The sequence below is a fragment of the Coturnix japonica genome, chromosome 11 (genome assembly GCF_054131305.1).
Source record: "Coturnix japonica strain WE chromosome 11, WE-NBRP24, whole genome shotgun sequence".
Lineage (NCBI taxonomy): Eukaryota > Metazoa > Chordata > Aves > Galliformes > Phasianidae > Coturnix > Coturnix japonica.
The window spans coordinates 11,523,701-11,544,120 of NC_140673.1; the positions used below are offsets into that span (position 1 = coordinate 11,523,701).

The 20,420-nt window shown below is 43.9% G+C and overlaps 1 protein-coding gene across 1 annotated transcript in view; it reads left to right on the plus strand.

Moving 5' to 3' along the window:
* Window positions 1-20,420, plus strand: part of NOTCH2 (notch receptor 2) — a 76,641-nt gene that overhangs the window by 19,116 nt on the left and 37,105 nt on the right. The window contains exons 5-7 of the mRNA XM_015869367.3: window positions 4,202-4,324; window positions 19,392-19,625; window positions 20,183-20,338. Coding sequence (XP_015724853.2) covers window positions 4,202-4,324; window positions 19,392-19,625; window positions 20,183-20,338 — 513 coding nt within the window. The remainder of the gene's footprint in view (window positions 1-4,201; window positions 4,325-19,391; window positions 19,626-20,182; window positions 20,339-20,420) is intronic.

Here is a 20,420-nt window from a genome sequence, read left to right on the forward strand (position 1 = left end):
TAGGTCAGTATTTTTTTTTTTACTGTGTAACTCAGTCCCTGGGAAAACTGATTGTTTGGAAATGCCTTTGACTAGACTTCCACTTAAGCGTATTGCAGTCTGGCACGTGAACAGTTAGTGTGTGGTAATGTAGAGAGCTCAGCCCTCCTCCCTTCAGCATTTATTTTTTGTTATTTATGTGAAAGATATTGCTGCCATGGATGCTGGATTCACTGTGTTCTCAGGAGAATTAGCTGGAGTCCTGAGGTTGTGCTGAAGCATTTAGAACTGAAGTTGTGAAGAGTGCTTTTTGGAGGCCTTCTCCTTGAAACGTTGAGAATTTTCTTGCATCTGTTTGGCCAGTGTGGGAAATGTAAGATCTGATGTAGAACCATCGTAGTGGGGGGGAAGAGGAGAGGAAGGTGAAGCCTGCGGGACGTGATGCTGGTAAGGCAGGCTGCTTTGTCACTCTTTTACAGGGATGCACGTCTGGGTAGGAGCACGTTTTCCCCAGAGCAGAGTGTGGGCTGGCTCAAGGATGCTCAGAAAAGACAAATGAGATCGCTATAGTAACAGTTACGTACCCACACTGGCCACAGAGGTTTTGGGGTTAGAATTTGCCTTTTTGGACTTGTAACACTACTCATAGAGCTGGTGGGGGAATTGGTGCTGCTTTGAGAGCCTTCACTTCTGTGTTTCCTGTATTTGTTTAAGTTGGCTGTGTTGTTTTGCTGATTTCATTTTTAAAACAAATCATTTGAAAAACAGGAGTGGGGAGGGGAAAGGAGAGAGGGGCCGAAGGGGCCACGCTGCTTATGTTAAACTGTAAGATAAAAGCAAGGCTCCGAGCCACTTCCTTCCCCTTACAGTACCCTATCTGCTGTGACACCTCTGCAGTGCTGGAAGTGGTGGCCCGTCACACCCAGGGAAGAAGCGAATGAGTCCTGCTTGTCTGGAAGATATTGCCAAGACTGTGGGCTAGGAATTCCTCTTTAGACTCCCTCTCTGAATTGGAGCAGTGCCCGTAATAATGTGACTATAAAAGGAATTGCTCCAGCCCTTCTTTCTGGGCTGCCTGGAGATGTTTCAGGGGCTCAGCCTTAGGGTTGCGGTGGCAGGAAGCAGTTACATCGGGAATGGTCTTCGAAGTCATTTTTGTGTCTTCTGATCTCTGAAGCTGTTTTGAAGGAACTGATTGTGCCTGAATTGCAATTGAAGCGTAATTAAATGACTTCTGGGCTGGCACTGAAATCAACTTCTGTTTCCCCTACTTCTCCTCATTGCTTCTGAATGACTTTCATTTTGTGTGAGCTCAGGTGTTTGAAGATGAGGGGTTGGAAATAGGAAGAAAAGCTACAACCTGGAGTTACAGTGTTTCAGCACCTTTTTCTTACAGTGTTGCAAGTGCTGTGTATGTACAGTGTAGCCAAGCCTATGCTTTCCAATTGTCATGTTCCTATTTAGGTTGTGGGTTTGCACGAATCATCCATGAGGCAATTCATGAAGTCATGTGTACCAGAAAAAGCTTTTGGGGCAAGTGTAAGCGATGAGATGCTGTCGGTGTTAGATCTGTATGAAAGGCAGCTTCTTAATTTCTGTCTTTGTGATATAATTGCTTTTCCTCTGGGCTTTGCTGATTTTTAGATAAGACAGGAGTGTAGACAAGTAGGCAGGCTTGGTCAGTAGTAACAGTCATAGTAAAAAGTACTCCTGTGAAAAGGACTTAACCTGAAGCACTAGCAAGTCCTTTCAATATAAGAATGAGCTCGTAGTTATAAATATTGGACAAAAAAGGAGTTCATTTGGCAACTAACCTTCAGTGGAATGTTAAACAAGTCAATAGAGGAAGTTCTTAGCTGGGAAAGTGATTATTCATTGTTATCCATCAAAATAATTAGCCATTAACTAAGATAAGGACCCTAGGGAATTCCAAGGGCTTGTTCAGGAAGCTATCTGTCAGGCCAGAACAGGCTGTTTACGAGAGCTGGAACACTTCCTGGGAAGAGGAAGTAACCTCACGCCGTGCTGTGGTGGAGCATCAAACTGCCCTGTGCAGTGCAGGAGGTGTCCAGCACCCATGGCATGGTGGTGCAGTAGGAAATCTAACTTCCAGCTTGAAGTTAATATCAGCTTTTAATATTCAGGGAGAACTGGGTGTATGGTGCTGTGGGATGGGCTGGAGGTTACTGATGACATAGGAGTAGATTTATCTACTTGTATCCCTCTGTGTACTAGAGGAGGAAGAACACTCTGTTAACAGTGGGAACGCTTTTCCCCTGGAGGTTCTCATTCTGTGGTTGGCTGTGCTTGGAGATGTAGAGCAAAAGTCAGGTTATGGGTTGCAGGCAGAAAGCAAAGGGCAGTGCATTAATCCCAGCGCAGGGAGAAGCAGCGAGCGGCTTCAGGTGTCCAAATACATCAGAACTCTTTGGGTTCTGGAAAAACCTCAGATGATGCAACTGTAAAACCAGGTCCTGGAACCCAGCTTAGGGGAAGTTTGTCTCAGCATCTTTGTGTATGTCATGCTCCAATGTATGTGCCTTGGCCCGAACAACCATGACTCTAAAGGGCTGATTTTAAGAATGAAGGTTAAATTTCCGTAGGGCAGCTTTATTCACAAATGAGACGGATCGCAGTATTGCAGTGTTTTAAGTAGATAGTTCTAAATAAATGCCTGATGTCAGGGACTTGTTTACTACATGCTAGGAAGCAGAGCTGGTCTTCACATCCTCCAAGCTGAGGAGATAGGAGCTTAAGCCTTTCTGGCTTGTGGTTGTGGGTGTCTATCCATACTAATCACACTGTTGGCATGAGTGTGATCTGTGGTCAGTGGGATAATTCTCCTCAGTCACAAAAGCAAGCTGATAGGACAAATCTTGTTTTAAGGCTTAGCCTTTGTCATTTATAGTAGCTTTATATAGTTTTAAGTAGAGTGATTTGTTATGAGTTGTATTCCTTGGTAATCCTTCCTTAACAGCTTTTGCCAGGAAGACGATGCCATGAGGTTACAGATTCAAACTAAACATGTTCGTTTGGTTTTCTTTCCTTCTTCAATTTAACTTACCCAGCTGTAATGAACTTGGCAGGATCTTTGGGTGAAGGTAAGAAGGTATTTGAGAGAGAGCAGTGCTGCAGGTACCTTTATGTCGAGTCTGTTCTTCCTTGCTGCTAAGTGACAGTCCATTTGATATGGCTTATCTGCAATGCTTCTCTTTGCTTCCAGCACATCCCTGTGTTACTGGAGAAGCCCAGGAGGTGGGAGTGGGCACAAATTGTCTCAGATTAATTGGGTGTCTGGAGAAGTTGTTTCAGAGCTTTACAGTCTCAGGCTCATCTGCCATATAGCAGGCTCTGTGGCAGATCAGATGTTGCTTAGAGGGCTTGTGTAACTTAATGCAGATGTTATAGAACTTTCTGGAACAGGGCATCAAAAGTAGAGGAGGTTAAAGTGTAGTTTTGGATGAGAGGGCTGTGTCAAGTTAATACTACATTCCAAAGTAGTGAAGAGGCAAAGCTGATGTTATAAATTAATGCATGTGTTCTGGAACCACTTACTTCATCCACACTAGCATGCATCCACTTGTGCCTTGATAAATAGCTATCTCACCAGCAGAAATGGCAGGTTTGTTTAATGAAGCGTGAGGTGAAGCAGCATGTGAAATTGAGGGGAAGATGAATTACTGACAGCTGCCTTACTTAAAGGGAAAAGAAAATCTAGCATGGTAGAGTGTGACTGTGTTCATGAGGAGCTTTGATTTTGAGCATCTGGTTTCGTCTGCTTTTCATTCAGGGCTTAATTTATCAGCATTCATTGGGCAGTGGTTAATGTGCTGATAGGCTGATTTTTTTCCTGATGCTGAAGAGGACCAAATCAGGAATTTGGAGGCTGATTTTCAAAGTGTGTGTGTTCTACCTTGACAGAGCTGTAGTATAGAAACAGTCCTGGGCTATTCACAAAGCGAACGCCAAATACCTTTTCGCTATGGGTAGAACTTGTCTGGAATGGTGCTCTGTCAGGCCAGACATGCTATCAGCAGAGGTATCCAGTGAAGTCTCTGGTCAGCTTGCCATGTCCTGGTTCATCAGGATTAGGTTAACAGGACAAGTCTTTAAGGGAGGGGGAAGAAACGAGGGTGGTGGAAGAAGCTGCATAAAGGATGAATTCTGTTTCAAAAGAGCCTGGAAAGCCCATTTCAGTCTGCTTTGTTTCTGCTTTGAACAGGTTTCGAGGGGAACATCTGTGAGAAGAACGTTGATGACTGCCCAAATCACAATTGCCAGAATGGGGGTATATGTGTGGACGGTGTGAACACCTACAATTGCCGCTGCCCACCGCAGTGGACAGGTATGTACAATAGAAATCATTCCTGTGTGATCAGGGCACACTTCACAGGAATGAAATGTGGGACTTCTGGCCTCCTCCCAGCGTGCAACGCAAGTTGCAAGAGGCTGAGTGTAGCTCACATCTGTACTTGTTCTGCAGTCTGAGGCACAGATGTCAGTGAAGCCTTTAGAGTAAGATTGTTTGCATCAAAGCTACCACATTACAAGGCATTTCCCACTGCACTATTCAGCGTTACAGGCTTATGTGCACATGATTTTGACAGAGAAGTGGTGTGATTCTTTAGGCACCAAACAGCACGACTCTGCATTATGCTTCTGCTTGTATGGATTAGTTTGTAACAGGGTGTGTATTTTACAAAAGCATGAACCACGGTTTGCTATTTCAAGTCTGTTCATCAGTGATTTCCTGATACATTTTGAGGTGTTTTTAATGTGAGATAATGATCCTTATGTGGATAATAGCACTGCTAAAGAGCTGAAGCAATCTGCAAGACTGCATGGGTGGGAGAAGGGAGGGAAGAGAATACGATGCATGAGAAGCTTATACTTTTGCTACTGCTATTTGTCTGCTCTGGGTAATTTTTATCTGGAGTTCTTAGACAAGCAAAGCTACTTTTGCTTCCTAAGCAAGTCTGTTTTACTCTGAGTATGTCTGTAGTGGGGGGAAAATATGTATTTCAAGAAACCATCATGCGTGACGTAAGGAAGTAGCTTACAGGAAATTCAGTGTCATCTTGAGTCACAAAATGTCCCCATACCTCAGAAATAAACAAATACCTTCGGTTTTGTGGGTTTTTTCCTTTTTTCTTTCCTTTAAATCATGGTAGTCATTCTTAGCTGGCACGCTTTCAGTTGGGTAGAAGTCTTCTCTTCTTTCGGAGTCATAGGAAATGGAACAACCGTAGAACTGGCAAATGGAGTCCATATCACAATGCATTTTTTTTCTTAAGTAAATTGGGATATTTGTTTTGGATCTAAGCCTGAATGAGCTCCTCCAGTTCTGAAGAACTTTGAGCGCATTCTTCACTCCATCTAGAAAATACTGTGTTTGATATCAGAACATCTGTACTTACTGGCAGCTCAGACAAATGTAGTGTGAGGTGTTTGACTACTAGAGACCGAAGGGTTTCATTTTTAGTTGTTATTTTTTCCTTGGAAAGCATCATTCTCATTAAAAACTGCTTGTTGTTGACTGCTAAGGAGGCCTGGTAGTTAAGACCCCTCATTAATTTTAAAATGAGGTGTTCTTAAGTGAAGTTAAAACCACATGAGAGAGAGAGAGAGAAATGCAGCACTGCTTGTGTAGCTCTTTGAAACTTGGTGTAGAAAGTGAGTCCTCCTCTTAATGAACAAGTACCATTCTTGTATACTGCTCCTCTATTTGAGTGTTGGCAAGGCTTTCCTGCAAATGGAAGCGTGAAGAGTTTGGGTGCAGAGCCAGAAACCATTCAGCGACTCCTCAAGTCTTGCTCCGTGCCACAGAAGTTATCAACCTTGATGTGGCTTCCAACGTGTCAGTAGTAGACTAATTTCAGGATAGTTCCTGAAGCGTGATGGAGGGAGATAATGGAGTCTGAATGTGTATGGTTTGAATTTAAAATCTGCCAGGGGGTTCCTTTGATTTGTAAAAGTGCCGTAAACTTAGCATGGCTTACAGGGTTTGGGTGGGTGGCTGCTGTCAACCAGGGATGACTTCTGCACCTGGAAGAGGCCGTGGTGATAAAGGGCTGTGAATCTGTTTGGTTTTGTGGTAGATTCTCTCTCTGATTAACCACTGAAGCACTTTGCAGTGCAGTTGATGGTTCTCCCTCTGAGCCTTTTCTGGTCTCATGACTAACATTAAGACAAATTGTCGGTGTTGTGGCCAAGTCTTAGGCCATCTTATTTTTATCTGTGCAGTCTACCCAGAGAATTGTATGCACATAAACGATGCTTCTCTCCTGATAAACCCTGGAAGGAGGAACTCGCCAAGCTTTATATTCCCAGGGCTTTCTAAAACAATTTGAGTCCTTTTTTTTTCTGAGAATTTCCTTTGTTTATGGCGATGTTAAGGTTATCAATGCAGCAGTGGTTTTAGATAAAGGCTTCTCAAGGCCATTGACTTCGTAGACTTTAAGAATCAGGTCGGTCGAGAACTAAAACTGGTCTCGCAGTTGAGGAAACAGTGGTTTAGCTGCTTGAACTATGAGCATTAGAGTCTCCTGGGAGCTGAGTTATCTTGTCCAAAATGAACAGCGCCAGTTTTGGTGTTTGAACTCAAACACGAGTATCTCCAGAAGTAGCTATGCATGTTCGTGTCGTCATGTCTGAAATATGTAGGGCAGCAGCGCTGTGCCCTTGTCTGTAGGATGCCTTAGCAATAGCCATTCCTCTGCAGCGTTACTGCTGGTTTGAGTATTTATGGGGGCCTGTATTTGGGGTTTTCTGTATGTTGCTTTCCATAAAAGCCTGTGTACTGAAAAACACTCGGCATGCTGGCTTTTAAGAATTCATTTATAACATTCATCATTTTCCTTTTGCCCAGTAAATGTGTGGGCAAGTGATGATGTCTCATGACACCTCAGAGGTGTAAGCTTTGAAAGTTTTCTTTGAATTGACTTCGGTCTCTTTCTTCATGTATGACCAGGACAATGTAGGATAGCTGTATGCATCCAGATTGGAGATGAGGAATGTAGATAGAGCACTACTGGAGCAGATTTGGAGAGAGGTGACTTTCCCAAGGTTAAATTGCAGCTGGTTCTGCTAGCAGTAAGCTGCAATAAAAATGAGTTACTCAGCAATAAGGAAATATAGAAGTGGTGCTGGTCCATCTTTTGCACAAACAATGTTTATAACACTGTAAATCATCTTTAAGGCTGGTAGAGAGGGGAGAACTGAACAAACAACTCTTAATTTGTCTGTCCTAATGAGTGCTTACGGTGCAGCAGCAGAAAGCCTTCATTCCAGCCGGTGAAGAACAGTTCTGTGTAAATCAGTGCTGAAGCATCCTTCATTGAAACAGAATCCGTTCCAGTTCCTTTTGGTAACCATCTGCCTGTTGTGGTTCTCTGACAGGTGGTAGGCTGGACTACATGAGCGTGCATTTTTTGAATGTTTCCTCTGTTTGCTGCTGGAATCCAGCTTTTGAGAGACTGTTTGCTTTTCGTCTGATTTCCTACGCCTCTCACAGAGCCCTCTGCTCCTCCTTTGTTGCAGTGTGTGCCTTCTCCTTCTCATTCACTGCTTTTTCCGGAAAGATAAAATCTTGCCTTTCAATAAGGACGAGGAATTCCTGCTGTCACTGATGTTTTTGTCACCTGCAAAGTTCTCCTATTTCATAGGATTGTAATGACTGTCAACCTCCTGAATCTGTAATTGGCAGGACGATCCTGGACTTGCTTTTGTGCAGCTGCCCCAGATTTTTTCTGTTGTGGAATGTTAACTGTGTCTCCGGTAGTTTTGGTTTTCTTTTTGAAGTCTGTCTTCATCTTGTCCCAGTCTTAAACATTGGTCCTGACAAAAAATATTATGTCGTCTCAAGACACTGTCACAGATTTTGTGGAAATAGATAAAGATACTTTTACTAAAGTCTGTTCTTCTGTGCCTGGCAGGCCAGGGAGCTGGGTGTGCCGCGAGTGTGATTTGATTCAAAGTGAGCCCCAAATCCTGGATAATGTCTTTGGCATGTAAAGACTGTGCTTGATGCTGCGGTTCTGCAGCAGTTAAACTGTGCAGAGGGCTCCTGCTGTCAGAGGAGGAATGTCTCTCTCCCTGCTCTGAGCCACCGTTGCTCTGAACCAGGTCTGGTATTTGCTGGTGTGAGTCCCTTTGACTCACTAATCTCGGAAAAAATCCCAGCCAGCTCATGACTTCTTGTTTAGGATCAGGAATTAAAATTCACAGAGGTCTCGTGAGTGAGCTGATACGGAGAAAGCGGTGGTAGTCACACTGTAGAACCGTGTGAAGGTGAGGGTGCCCTTCCAAGGAGGCAGTGAGACCAAGGTTAGAAGGGCAGCTCAGTTATTCCAGACCACAACTTAGATAAAGAAACAAGGCTGTCTTTAAAATGCACCTGTTTACTGTGTTGATCTAACCTATGGAGCTCTGTGTCAAGAAGGCTTTGGGTACTGAAGTAACACTTGCTGTAAGCGCTGTTGTTTGTCTTGGCTTAGGAGGGCTCCTGCTCAGTGTGCAGTGCTTTGGAGGATCAGTGTGAACCCGTGTTAGCCCTGGGTCGCCTTTTGGGAGTGGAGTACAATAGAGGTTGGTTTGCATCCTCCATCCAGTGAAGTCCTTGGCTCTGTTTCCTCATCCTCTGGGACGAGCCGTGGGGCCGGGGACATGCAGTGCCCACACTCAGGCGCTTCAGGAAGACCTGCACTGCCCTGCTGCTGTGGGCTTGCTCTGTCCTCCCCCCTTTGTTTCCCTCCCGCTGTCTGGGAGAGTGAGGCTCCCATGGCAGTTGTGTTTATTTAGGCTTAGGCTTTGCCCGAAAAGGGGCTCCAGCAAACTGTGTATTTTAAAATCTAGGAGACCTTTGTCTGAAGGAAAGCACAGTGTGCTAACAGCTGACTTCACCAAATAACGCCCGCTTTGGAAGCTGGCTTAAGAAGCAAATGTTTGTCTTGAGCAGAAAAGCTCTTCAGGCAGCAGAGCAGTGCTTTTTAATTAAAATAGCTGTTAGCTTGGTCATATGCTCTTAAACACTAGCACAAGGGTTACTTTTTCTACAGGAATTTTCAAAGGGGAGGAGTTAAGGATTCGGGTCCTGTTTAATTAGAGCAATATTTGCGCTCTGCCTTGGTTCTCTTTGAAAATGCCAGCCTTAAACTCAGGGCAGGCGTGACTTTTCTTTGCTAAGAAGGAAGGATAAACATCAAAAAGCTAATGTTTAACATTTTTAGGTAAGATTGTATGCACTGCTATTTTCTTTTTAAGACTTTGCTGAGCACCACTTTCCCCAGCTTCTGTATTAGGATAAGCATGGTAATAAGCCATGCCTGGTGTGAAAAAATAAAAGAGAAATGCTGCCTTGCTAAAGCAGAGGCTTGAAAACTTGTGGAGCCAACTCTGATGCTGTATTATATGGATCATAAATCTTGAATGCAGCAGCCTCCTAAATGACAGAATGTGCAGTGCTGCTACTGATTGATTCTTACCTGCTGGTGAGTGCTCCCAGGGTTATTCCCTGCTCTGGCTGATGGGCAGCCGTGCAGCGTGCATGTCACTTTCCCTTTGTGCAGCAATGGCAGACTTTGTGGTGCCTCTCCAAACTTGTATTAAAAAGCACTGTGGTTCTTTGGGTACTTACTGAGAGCTGTCTATGCCAAAGTTGGCGAGTTGGCCGGTGATTTGCTGTCACTGTAGTAGGATCTCCAAGAGGCAGCTCTCTGAGAGAGGCCAAGAGGGATTATGATTCTTTTTCTTCCCTTCATGTTTGAATTGGCAAATACAAAGGGAGAAGGGAGCCTGTGGCCGGCTCCAGAGCTGGCAGCTCCAAGTTTGGGAGCGCAAATGATTGGAAGCATCAGATAGGATGCTGGTTATTGTTCTTGTGGTGCCTTATTCCAGCGTTGTGTGCTGCAGATTGATGTTGCAGGGCTTACGAATTACAGCGCTAGTGCTCTACTCAGTATGAATTCTGGAACACCTACACAACCTCCAGTTTGCTGCCTGCTGTTTTCTGTTTCTCCACAGCAGGCCTTGATAGGGAGGTAGCAGCAGTAAAACACTTCAGGTGTTAACGGCTGAATTGATCCAATGACAGAATGACAGCATCCAATTTAAACCATGCTACTGCCTCTTCCAGTGTGCCTTTGGTGACTTTCCAGGCTGGGAAATGCTCTTTACTGTCATATGTGCCAAATAATCTCTTGTGGAGTTGTATTGAGCTTTCAGTCCATCTTATACGTGTTTGGCTCTGAAACAAATAGACCACCGTGAGTCTGGTGGGTGGATGTGTGCCTGAGAGCAGGCTGATAGCTCACACTTGTGCTGCTCACAGCTGCCTCGTTCCTGGCAGTTTCTGCCCTTTCCATCATACTTGGAAGAGGTGATTTATCTTTGGCTAATTAATAGAGATGTGTTGCTGAGATAGCTGAAGAATAGGAAGCTTTTATTGTCAGCATAGCTCCAGCTGTTACATTTTTGCCTCGCAGAAATTTCTCTGTGGTAGGGATTTCCCTGGCTTACTGGCTTTTCCAGAGGAGCTGAAGAGAAGAGCAGAATGGAGAGCAGCACGGTGATATCTATGGCATTTTGATGTTTTTCATCCCTCCTGCTGTGCCCAATCATTTCATCAGTCACTGCCATATTAAACCAATCCATCATCAGTGCACTAGTGATTTTTCTTGGCTATTGTTCTATTCATTTGTAACGCTGGCTCTGAACAGCAATGTCAGAAAGCACTTCCCCGCCCACTAGTCTGTGGAGCAATTTAGGGCAGTGCTCGGTGGATCAGGGTGTGTGTATGTCTCTTAAAGCCCAGAGTTTTGTATTTGGAGGCTGTAAAATCCCTCATAAAAGCCCATTACTTCTGCTGCATGCCCCTGAGTGCAGTTATGAAATTAAACTGTTGTTCCCTTTGTATTGGCCTAAAATAAACACAGATTTTTTGCTCACTACAGTTGCAGAGATTCATCTTCACTTGTTCAGATTCTGTATTAACTGCTTAAAGTATTTGGTATCCTGGACGGCGTTTGACTTCGCTCAAGGTGAAATAGATCTATCTTAAAAAACAAAACCCATAAATGGAACAAACAAAAAACAAACACAAAAAGAAAACGTCATCTGAAGTTTGGGGATGGTTGTTACCACTTTGCTGCCCTGTAGTTGTGTGTTCCAAAGGGAATCAAGGTGCTGTAATATGCTCAGCATGGAGCGCTTCTTTCATATCCACGATGCCTCTCAATTCTGAAGTCTTCTAAAAGGGAAAAAGTATTTGGCTCCAGCTCTTTATCCAGGGAAAACCATTTCAGCACTTAAGCAGTGCAGACCTTTACTAGACATGTGCAAGTGAGGAGATGACATTTTGCAGATGGAAACACACAGTCCATTGCACTCCTGTGTGTCAGCCCTCCTTGCAGCTGAGTAGCAATTGTATTCGTTGGATCCTCCACAGGGAGTTGCTGAGGTCTCAGCAGAGGGTCTGGAACTTGGATGTGATCAGGACATCGTGCATGTGAGAGCCTTTCCTGTTAGCGTTCCCCGTTCATTGCTCTGAGCACTGATCTGTACCAAGATACTGCCTCTTCTAGAGAAGTTTGAAGTTCTTTGCTTTAATGATACCTTGTGTCAGCAAACTACAACAGGTGGCAAAACATACAAAGAAAATATTTGCTCACTTATGTATCTTCCTTGCAATAACTATTGTACTTTTATCATAATCTTTCTTGCTTTCTGAATAATATTTGCTTAGTAAGTCTCTTCCATCAGTCTATCAAACTCCAATCTCTACCCCAGTTTCAGTCTCTTTATTAAGAGGTGGTGGCTTCAGTGCTGCAAAGTGTGCTCTGAACTGAAGCGATGGCACTGCTATTACACAGCTGTTTGCATTAGTTGTTCTTCCTTGCAGTCAGATGTCTCATCAGTGATGTTTCTTTTGCTTATGAAAGCTGTGAGCTGTGTCAAAGTCCCCAGTGAACTCTTCCAGGGAAGCCGAAGTCTTTCCTCAAGGAGTGTCTAACGCCACAAGCCTTCCATGAGAAGTCTGTTTCCTTCTGTATTGTACTTGGCATTTATTGCATCAAACCGTCCCTGCTGTTGTGCTGCCCAGCAACCTCACTTGGATGAGTCTGTCTGAAGTTCCTTGGTTTCCTCTTGGGCAATATAAATACTCATTTGTTTAAGATACTGCTGCCTACTGTTCATCTTCAAGGCCTTTAATTAAATCCTCCAGTGTCTGTATGTATTTATTAATGATAAATTAATTTTCTCTAGGAGTATAAATAATTCTGTGGGTTAAAGATAAGTGGGATGCTTTTCCAAATACACAAATCAGAAATGTGGAAGCTAAAACAGTTTGTCACAAATGCCATTTAACTGAATGACCTGATGGTTCCGGAGGCCATTTTTCCTATGCTTTCTCATTTATTGAGGAGTCTTGCTCAGTGACTTGAGGAAACCACTGTTCTGACCTAACAGAGTAACGTGCTTTGGGTTACTCAGGCAACATGGGTGGCGTTTTCCTTGCCTTGAAAGAAAGGACTGGACAGGGAAATGTTTTTCCCCAGACAGATGTGCTGTGCCAGCTGGCATCCTGAATGAGAACATGGGTGGTTGAAGATGGGAAATAACATTATGGTCCCATGAAGTATTGCGCTGTGTAACCTTCTGTTGTAATTAGAATGTGTCATTTGCACAAATGCTTTCTTATCTCTTCACCAGTTCTTGTGCCTCACTATGATGCAGTTCACCTTGTGACTTAGTAGTCCTCTGAAAGAGGAAAAAGAAATTTAAACAGCTCAAATGAGACGTGCCGCCTTCAGCCACACTGATCGTGTTCGAATACTCTGCAATAATCTTCGCAATGCATTGTGAATTAAAATTATTTTTTCAGGGAAAATCTACCTAAATCCACTGTTTTCCCAGCTAGCCTTCTCAAGAGAGATGGTACAACCTTGGTGTAGGGATGTGCTAGTCAGAGGGCATGACAAGCTTGAAGGGATGCTGTCAGCACAAGCTGTCTTGACTCTGGAGGCTCCTTCCTCTACAGTGGGTCCCGTGCAAACCTGAGGGCCAGTTCATTATTCTCACTGACTTGTCCCTTCCAGCATCACGTTTAAGATAATCTGATGTCCAGTTCAGTCTGAGTCCAGTGCTGAGGTGGTTGTTATTTTGTGAGACACAGATGCAGCGAACTCCTCCCAGCTCAGTTTTCAAGGCACTGTGATGTGTTTGTGTCCTTTGTCCTACTAAATGTTTTTAGTGCGTAAATTGCATGTGATATCTCCTCTCAGGAGGCTTTGGCTCTTGCACTACAGCTGTGCATCAGCAATCTTCACTGCTGGAGAGCTGTTAAGAGGCCAAGAAAACTTTCTCCTTTATGGGAAGTATGCTCTGCCAAAGATGAAGACCTCTGGTTGAACTGACAGAAAGTCCTGCCTGTGTTCAGCTGTAGGATCAGTCTGGTTTCCTGTCTTGAAATTAGATTTTATGCAGAGTATATGGCTCAGTGACATCAGCTTTTGGATTCATCTGTTGCTGCTTCCCAGGATGACTGTTTAGGCTTCTTATTTGTCCTAAGCTAATACTCTAGTCCTTGTGTAGGACTGCCCCCATTTAACGTGCTGCCTTACCTTGGTAGACTTTGCTTTCTTTGTATTAAAAAGAGCTTAAGCAGGAGGCTGTTTCTCTTTGGGGCAGACTGGCACAGCTACGTGCTGGGCCTCAGGCCACTGCATCCTATGTCTGCTGAAGGAGAACCTCCTGAGCCCCTGCCCAGGGGTCTGTCAATGGGAGCAGCCCACGTGCCTCGTCTGCTGCATTCCTTACGGCTTTTCTGAAGGGAAACCTACAGGAAGTAACTTAGTTTCATAGTAGGTGAAAAGCCCTAAGAGTTGAAGGCTGTTCCCTTTTTCTACTTCTAGTTTCCAGTTTAGAAATACGGGATGGACTTGCTGTTTACTTTGTACAAGGTCACTCAAAACCTGAGTCGGCGTTTTGCTGATTTCCCAGGCTCTGCAAATATCAAGGTCAGGTTAGGCTTTTATTAGTTTCTTGGAGTAATCCGTGCTTCCATTCTTGTTGTGTTTTATGTGTGTTTTTACATGCCCGTTAAAATGTACGATTTATGTATCTGAGCTGGAAGCATTATGTAAGCTCACATCTTCCCTAACTCACACTGCTTTTGCAGTGTTTCTTTTAGCAGCAAAAGCACAAGTAGAGAAATAACTGTCGAAACTTCCAGCTAAACGGATTAGAAGTTTGCACTTGGAAGGTGAATTTCAGTTCATGAATGAAAGACTTGATTCTTCTTAGTAAGCAGAAAACAAGGTTACCAAGTGTGCTGCTTCAAGTAAATAGGCTTAGTTCCATTACAGTTAAGTCAAGCTGCATCCCTCAAGTAAACTTTAAGGGAAGTGCTGCCTCGCTTAATTTAAATCTACCAGTGTCAGAGAGAAACCTTGTGAAGGTTATTCATAGAGAAATTTGGAATTAAGGCCTTGTTTGTGTCATATGCTCCCTGTGAAAAAGCCGTTCAAGAAGCTCACAGGACAGACACCACATGGAAATCCAGGCTGCAAAAAAACCAGAAGCATCAGATCTTTTCTTTGCAGCAGATGCACAAAATGCTCATCTGTTGCTGGAGTTTGAACAAGGAGTTGAGGCCATTTTGAGAGCATACACCAGCCCTTTCAGGATGTTGAGTGGTGCGGCCATGGTTTGGTCTCACTGAGGATGAAGTGGTGTTGCTGCAATACAGGAGGGCTTTTTTGGAAGCCAGTTATTGATGTGTGCAAGCTCCTGAAAGAGGACACTATATGGAAGAATTACCAATATTGACCATTAATCTCGTGCTGTTAACACTTAAAGAGCACAGATAAGCCATCAATGGGTTTCTTACAAATAGTGTATCTCATTTTGTCTCATTTCTCTTTTGAAGAGTTTGTGCTGTGTAATGCATCTCTAGGCCCCTCAGCTCACAGATGAGCAATAAGATCTCAAGCGTTTTTAGTGAGCTTGGAATTGCTTTGTGTTCTCACCAACACGGGAGCCTTGGACTTTGGTCTGGTGTTTGTGATAATTGAAGAAATAGGTCTGAAATCTTTTGAAGCCTGTTATTGTTTTGCCTGAAGGCAATGAGGCTGTGGGTGCTAATGAATGTCATTAAGTTGATAGGTTCCGCTTGCCTTATGCTGCTTTGGATTGGTATTTTTTTGCCTAGACCTTATTTAAGTCTGGCTTTCAATTACAGCTTCAATAGAGAACAAGCTTTTTTCATTACAGCAGCCAATAGTACAATGCAGTAGTTAATTACTCATTTATGCCTCTCTTATACTATGAGATTAATCTCCTTTGTTTTTAAAGCAAACTGCTGGAAGATGAGGCGGTGTTTCATTCATATTTGTAATTAAACACTAATATGATTGTGATCTAGTAGCTGCAAAAGGAGCATTATGCATTTGGGAAGCTGAATGAAGGTCAAGTATAAGGAGCTCAAACACCTTACATTCTTAAAACATAGATTAATTGCTCAAGGATCTTTAAACTCTGAATTATTCCTCTTTTGTGGAGTGTTGATACTTTTTATTAAATCTATTTCAGTTTAGGAGGGTGGAAATATGGAGTAGCCTAGAGTTCTTGCAAGCACAGAGGTAATGTCACTTGATACTGTCCTTTATAGAAATGGATTGCATGTGCTAGGGGAAAAAAAAACAACCAGGGGCATCACAAAGGTTTGATAACACTTATGACATTTCAAATGGGAAGGCAATAGCAAATCCAGATGGCTTGAGGGGGTAATCTTCACCATACCTGCTTTAAAAGAACAAAATGAATCAGTACCACTGACAAGAAAACCCAAACCTGAAAACTTCGTATTTTGAGAGTGATGTTCTGTGCATCACAAGGCAAATGATTTGAGAAAGGCACAGAACTTCTGCCTGGCGGCATCAGCTGAAAATGGTTCACGCCTCAGTGACACCAAGTTTAAGTTGGCTGCAGCCAAAGGGAGGATGTAGGTGCTGCAAGAATGCTTCTGCAAAACAGTTCTGCTGCAGATGAGCGTTCGTCAGAGCGTGCGTTCTTTGATCTTTGTTGGGCCTCCTCCAAGAGGAGAAGGAAAATGTCTTTTATAACAAGTAAACAACGCCTTGAATGTTTGTTTTTTTAAAGGAAGTTAGTTGTGTTGATGATGCAAGATACACACGACTGCTAGGAACCAGTCTGAGATAACCAATTCTTTCCAGTTTGGTTTGCTGATAAGCTAAAGGAGTTGTTAATATTAAAGCTAATGAACAGACGACTCCTGCTCTGACAAATGCATGGTTTTGTTTTGTATAATGCAGAGAGCTGTTTTGTAAGTAGCGATGTGAAGTGTTAGGCTTCCTCCCCAACTATGAAGTTATCCAGGAAATGAGTTGTAATTCTGAAAGCTCTATTGTTGCTAGCGCTGCTACTGAAATGTTATCTCATTTCTTCAAATGGTAAGATCCTGGGTTTGAGGTCTTTCTGTTGTAGGGAGGAGCATTCAGAACAGTTAGTTGTGCAACTCCTTTCTTATTTCTACTTTTCATTTTATGCTTTTGCCACAATGTCCAGGGCTTACAGGGCTGAAGGCTGAGATTTATTTGAGTACTTTGGAAAGAAGGGGAATCGTAGTTCGAGTACCACAAATGGAGATGGCTGGGGGGGGTACATTGAGAAACACTAAATATTTTTGTTCTGTGAATTGGAGGAAGATGTGCACATGCATCAAAATTTGTAGGCCATTATTAAATGCACTTATTGGATGCTGCTCAATTGTCACTGCTTTTTAACTGGAAATCCTGAATAAACTGAAGCCTAGGAGAATTGGCAGCAAAGATGTAAGGCCTGTTATTGGGTTTCTTATTCTTGGAATAAGGGGGGAATTCCAGACAAATATAAATGTGCACCTGATAAAATAGCTGGAAATGAAGAAGGGGGGGAGGATCTTGGTAATAGCAACACAGTTACTTAAACCAGTCTTGGCCCAGCTAATGGAAAGCTACTGGAAGCTAGCGAGGGAGGTGGGGTCAGCTGGAGGGGAATTAAAAAAAAGCCTTAAATCAAGTTAATCTAATCTCATCGTGTGATAAAGGGGAGGTCTTTTGGTTTTACATGACATGATGCCAGCTTTGTACGACGAACCTTGGAAAAAATACCAAAATAAAGGATTAAAAAAGTAACATAAAGCTTCCAGTTTCAGAGTATTTAATGTAACAGAAAGGTTAGAAATAGTTTTTTGCAAAGAAGTTATTGTGGACTGTGACCAGTACGATGTGGTGGCATGTGTGCTCCCGTATTGCAGCCTGGGATGAAACCAACTGGTACGTAGGCATTAGTTTTTACCCACTGAAGAAACTCAACAGTTTCTAAACAGACTAAACAGCCCCAGATCCCTCAGCCTCTCCTCACAGGGCTGATTTTCCAAGCCCTTCACAAGCCTCGTTGCTCTTCTCTGGACCTGATCCAGTACCTCTATGTCTTTTTTGTACTGAGGTGCCCAAAACTGAACACAGTACTTGAGGTGAGGCCTCACCAACACCGAGTACAGGGGCAGGATGACTTCCCTAGTCCTGCTCACCACACCATTCCTGATACAAGCCAGGATGCCATTGGCCTTCTTGGCCGCCTGGGCACCCTGCTGGCTCATATTCAGCCCACTGTCCATTAGCACACCAAGGTCCCTTTCCATCAGGCAGCTTTCCAGCCACACCTCCCCAATCCTGTAGGGTTGCCTGGGGTTGTTGTGGCCAAAATGTGGGATCCGACACTTGGCCCTATTGAAACTCATGCCGTTAACCTTGGCCAGTGGATCCAGTCTATCCAGGTCCCTCTGTAGTGCCCTTCTTCACTCTGGCAGATCAACACTCCCTCCCACCTTGGTGTTGTCTGCAAACTTACTGAGGGTGCACTCAATCCCCTCATCAATATCATTAACTAAGATGTTAAACAGAAGCGGCCCCAGCACTGAGCCCTGGGGGACGCTGCTCGTGACTGACCCCCAGCTGGATTCAACTCCATTGACCACAACTCTCTGGGCCCGGCCATCCAGCCAGTGCTTCACCCAGCAGAGTGTGCACCCATCCTGACCATGGGCAGCCAGCTTCTCCACGACAGTGTTATGGGGACAGTGTCAAAGGCCTTACTGAAGTCCAGGTAGACCACATTAACAGCCTTACCTTCATCCACCAAGAGGGTCACCTTGTCATAGAACGAACTATGGCCTGATCCCCTGGCTGACCTTTAAATAGTTCGTAGTGGCTCCTGAGATTATTTGTTCCATAACCTTCCTGGACACCAAGGTGAACCTGATGGGTCAGTAGCTGCCAGGATCATTTTTCCAGCCCTTTTTGAAGGTGGGCGTCACATTTGCCAGCCTCCAAATCCACCAGGACATTCCCAGTCAGCCAGGACTGCTGAAAAATGATGGAGAGTGGTTTGGCAACCACATCCACCAACTCCCTCAGCACTCTAGGGTGCAATCCATCCAGCCCCATGGACTTAAAAGCATCCAGCTTTCGGAGCAGGTCCAAAACTATCTCCTCGTGGACTGTGCGGGGCTTATTCTGTTCCCTCTCCCCATCTACCAGCACATGGAGCTGTGTTCCCAGGGAGTAACAAGTATTACTATTAAAGACTGAGGCAAAGAAGGCGTTAAGTACCTCAGCCTTATCCCGATCCTTGGTGACCAAGTTGCCCTCAGCATCCAACAAGGGATGGAGGTTCTCTCTAGCCTTCCTCTTGCTGTTGGTGTGTTGATACAAATATTTATTGTTCTCCTCTACCTTAGCAGCCAAGCTCAGTTCTTGCTTTGGCTTTCCTAATTTTCTCCCTGCACAGCTTCACTACATACCTGTAATCCTCATAAATAAAAGGAAAAAAATGGGGCTGTGTGTGGAAATACCTGGGGAGAAGTAAATAAATATTTCAGGTAGAGGAATCTCAAAGATTCTTCTTTATCAAATCATATTCATGGCATAGTTATGTGGGAAAAGTGAGTTGTACTGGTAGTTATTTTGCTGTTGGCGTGTTGACATTGCTTTGGCCAGCATCTTTTCTTCTTTGTGAGGCTCTCTTCTCCTTAGTCCCTCTGGCTGCTGCATTCTCAGGTGATCTTGGATGTATCTATACATGCTGCAGGCTGTCTTCTGGCTCTCTCCCTGTACCCTTTCCAGCTTATTTGCAGTTCATTCCCTCTTTGGGGCCCTGTAGGGATGTTGGTTGACTTGTGTAATTTGACAGCAGCACCGTAGGAAGTTCTCAGGCTTGTGTCTTTCTGTGTGTGGCTGAGATAAGAAGTAGCAGTCAGTTTGAAGTGTTGTTCTTAGTTGTGCTATCTGTTCTGGAATCTTCTCTTAATCCAGCATGATCTTTCATAAAACCTGTTTCTCTCCGTGCATCAGGCCAGTTTTGCACTGAAGATGTTGACGAATGTCAGCTGCAGCCAAACGCTTGTCAGAATGGAGGTACCTGCACCAACCACAACGGAGGCTACGCCTGTGTCTGTGTGAATGGCTGGAGTGGGGATGACTGCAGTAAAAACATTGATGATTGCTTCACGGCCTCCTGTGCTAATGGATCGACTTGCATTGATCGAGTGGCTTCGTTTTCTTGCATTTGTCCAGAAGGAAAGGCAGGTAAGGATGGAAAACCCATTTTGCTCTTGCACTTCAGGAAAAATCCTTCTTAACTCTGAAGTTTGTGCATGTACTTAAAGTGGTGTGTTTATTTTTATGTGCTTTGTGATCAAAAGACAAAAGGAAGTATGTACTATCCACAAGCAAAGACTTCTTAAATCTCTGCAGCTAGGAACAAAGAACTATTTATATTAAACTGTAAAACTCTTTCAGCTTATATTGCAAGGAAATGTTTTCAGCTTCCAGAACAATCATCGTGCTTGTTAAGAGAGAAGAGCTGGTTAACTGCTCCCAGGAGGCGACTTAAGTAGTAGTAAGCAACTGCAGTGCTCCAGAAGGCTGCAGAGACCTCTGAAGTCACAGAGTCTGTATTTATATATGATGTTCCATAAGTGTGTAGTGAAAACCTTGTGGTCGTTGAAGCCTGGGTTGAGGCCTGTAAGGTTCTGGACGTGAGATTCTCCATCTGAAATACTGAGATGGATAATTTGATTGTGTAACATATGGTCTGGCTGCTGTGTCTCGCTGTTTGAATGAATGCTTGTATGCTTCTCTAGGTCTTCTGTGCCACTTGGATGATGCGTGTGTTAGCAACCCGTGCCAGAAAGGAGCTCTGTGTGATACCAATCCTGTGAATGGACACTATATCTGCACCTGTCCTCAAGGCCATAAGGGAGCAGACTGCACTGAGGATGTGGATGAATGTGCAATGGGTAAGTTCCTGTTTTCAGCTGGTGAATATGATAACCAGGGGTCAGTTTCTTTTTTTTTAATAAACTAATGGAGGAAGAAGCG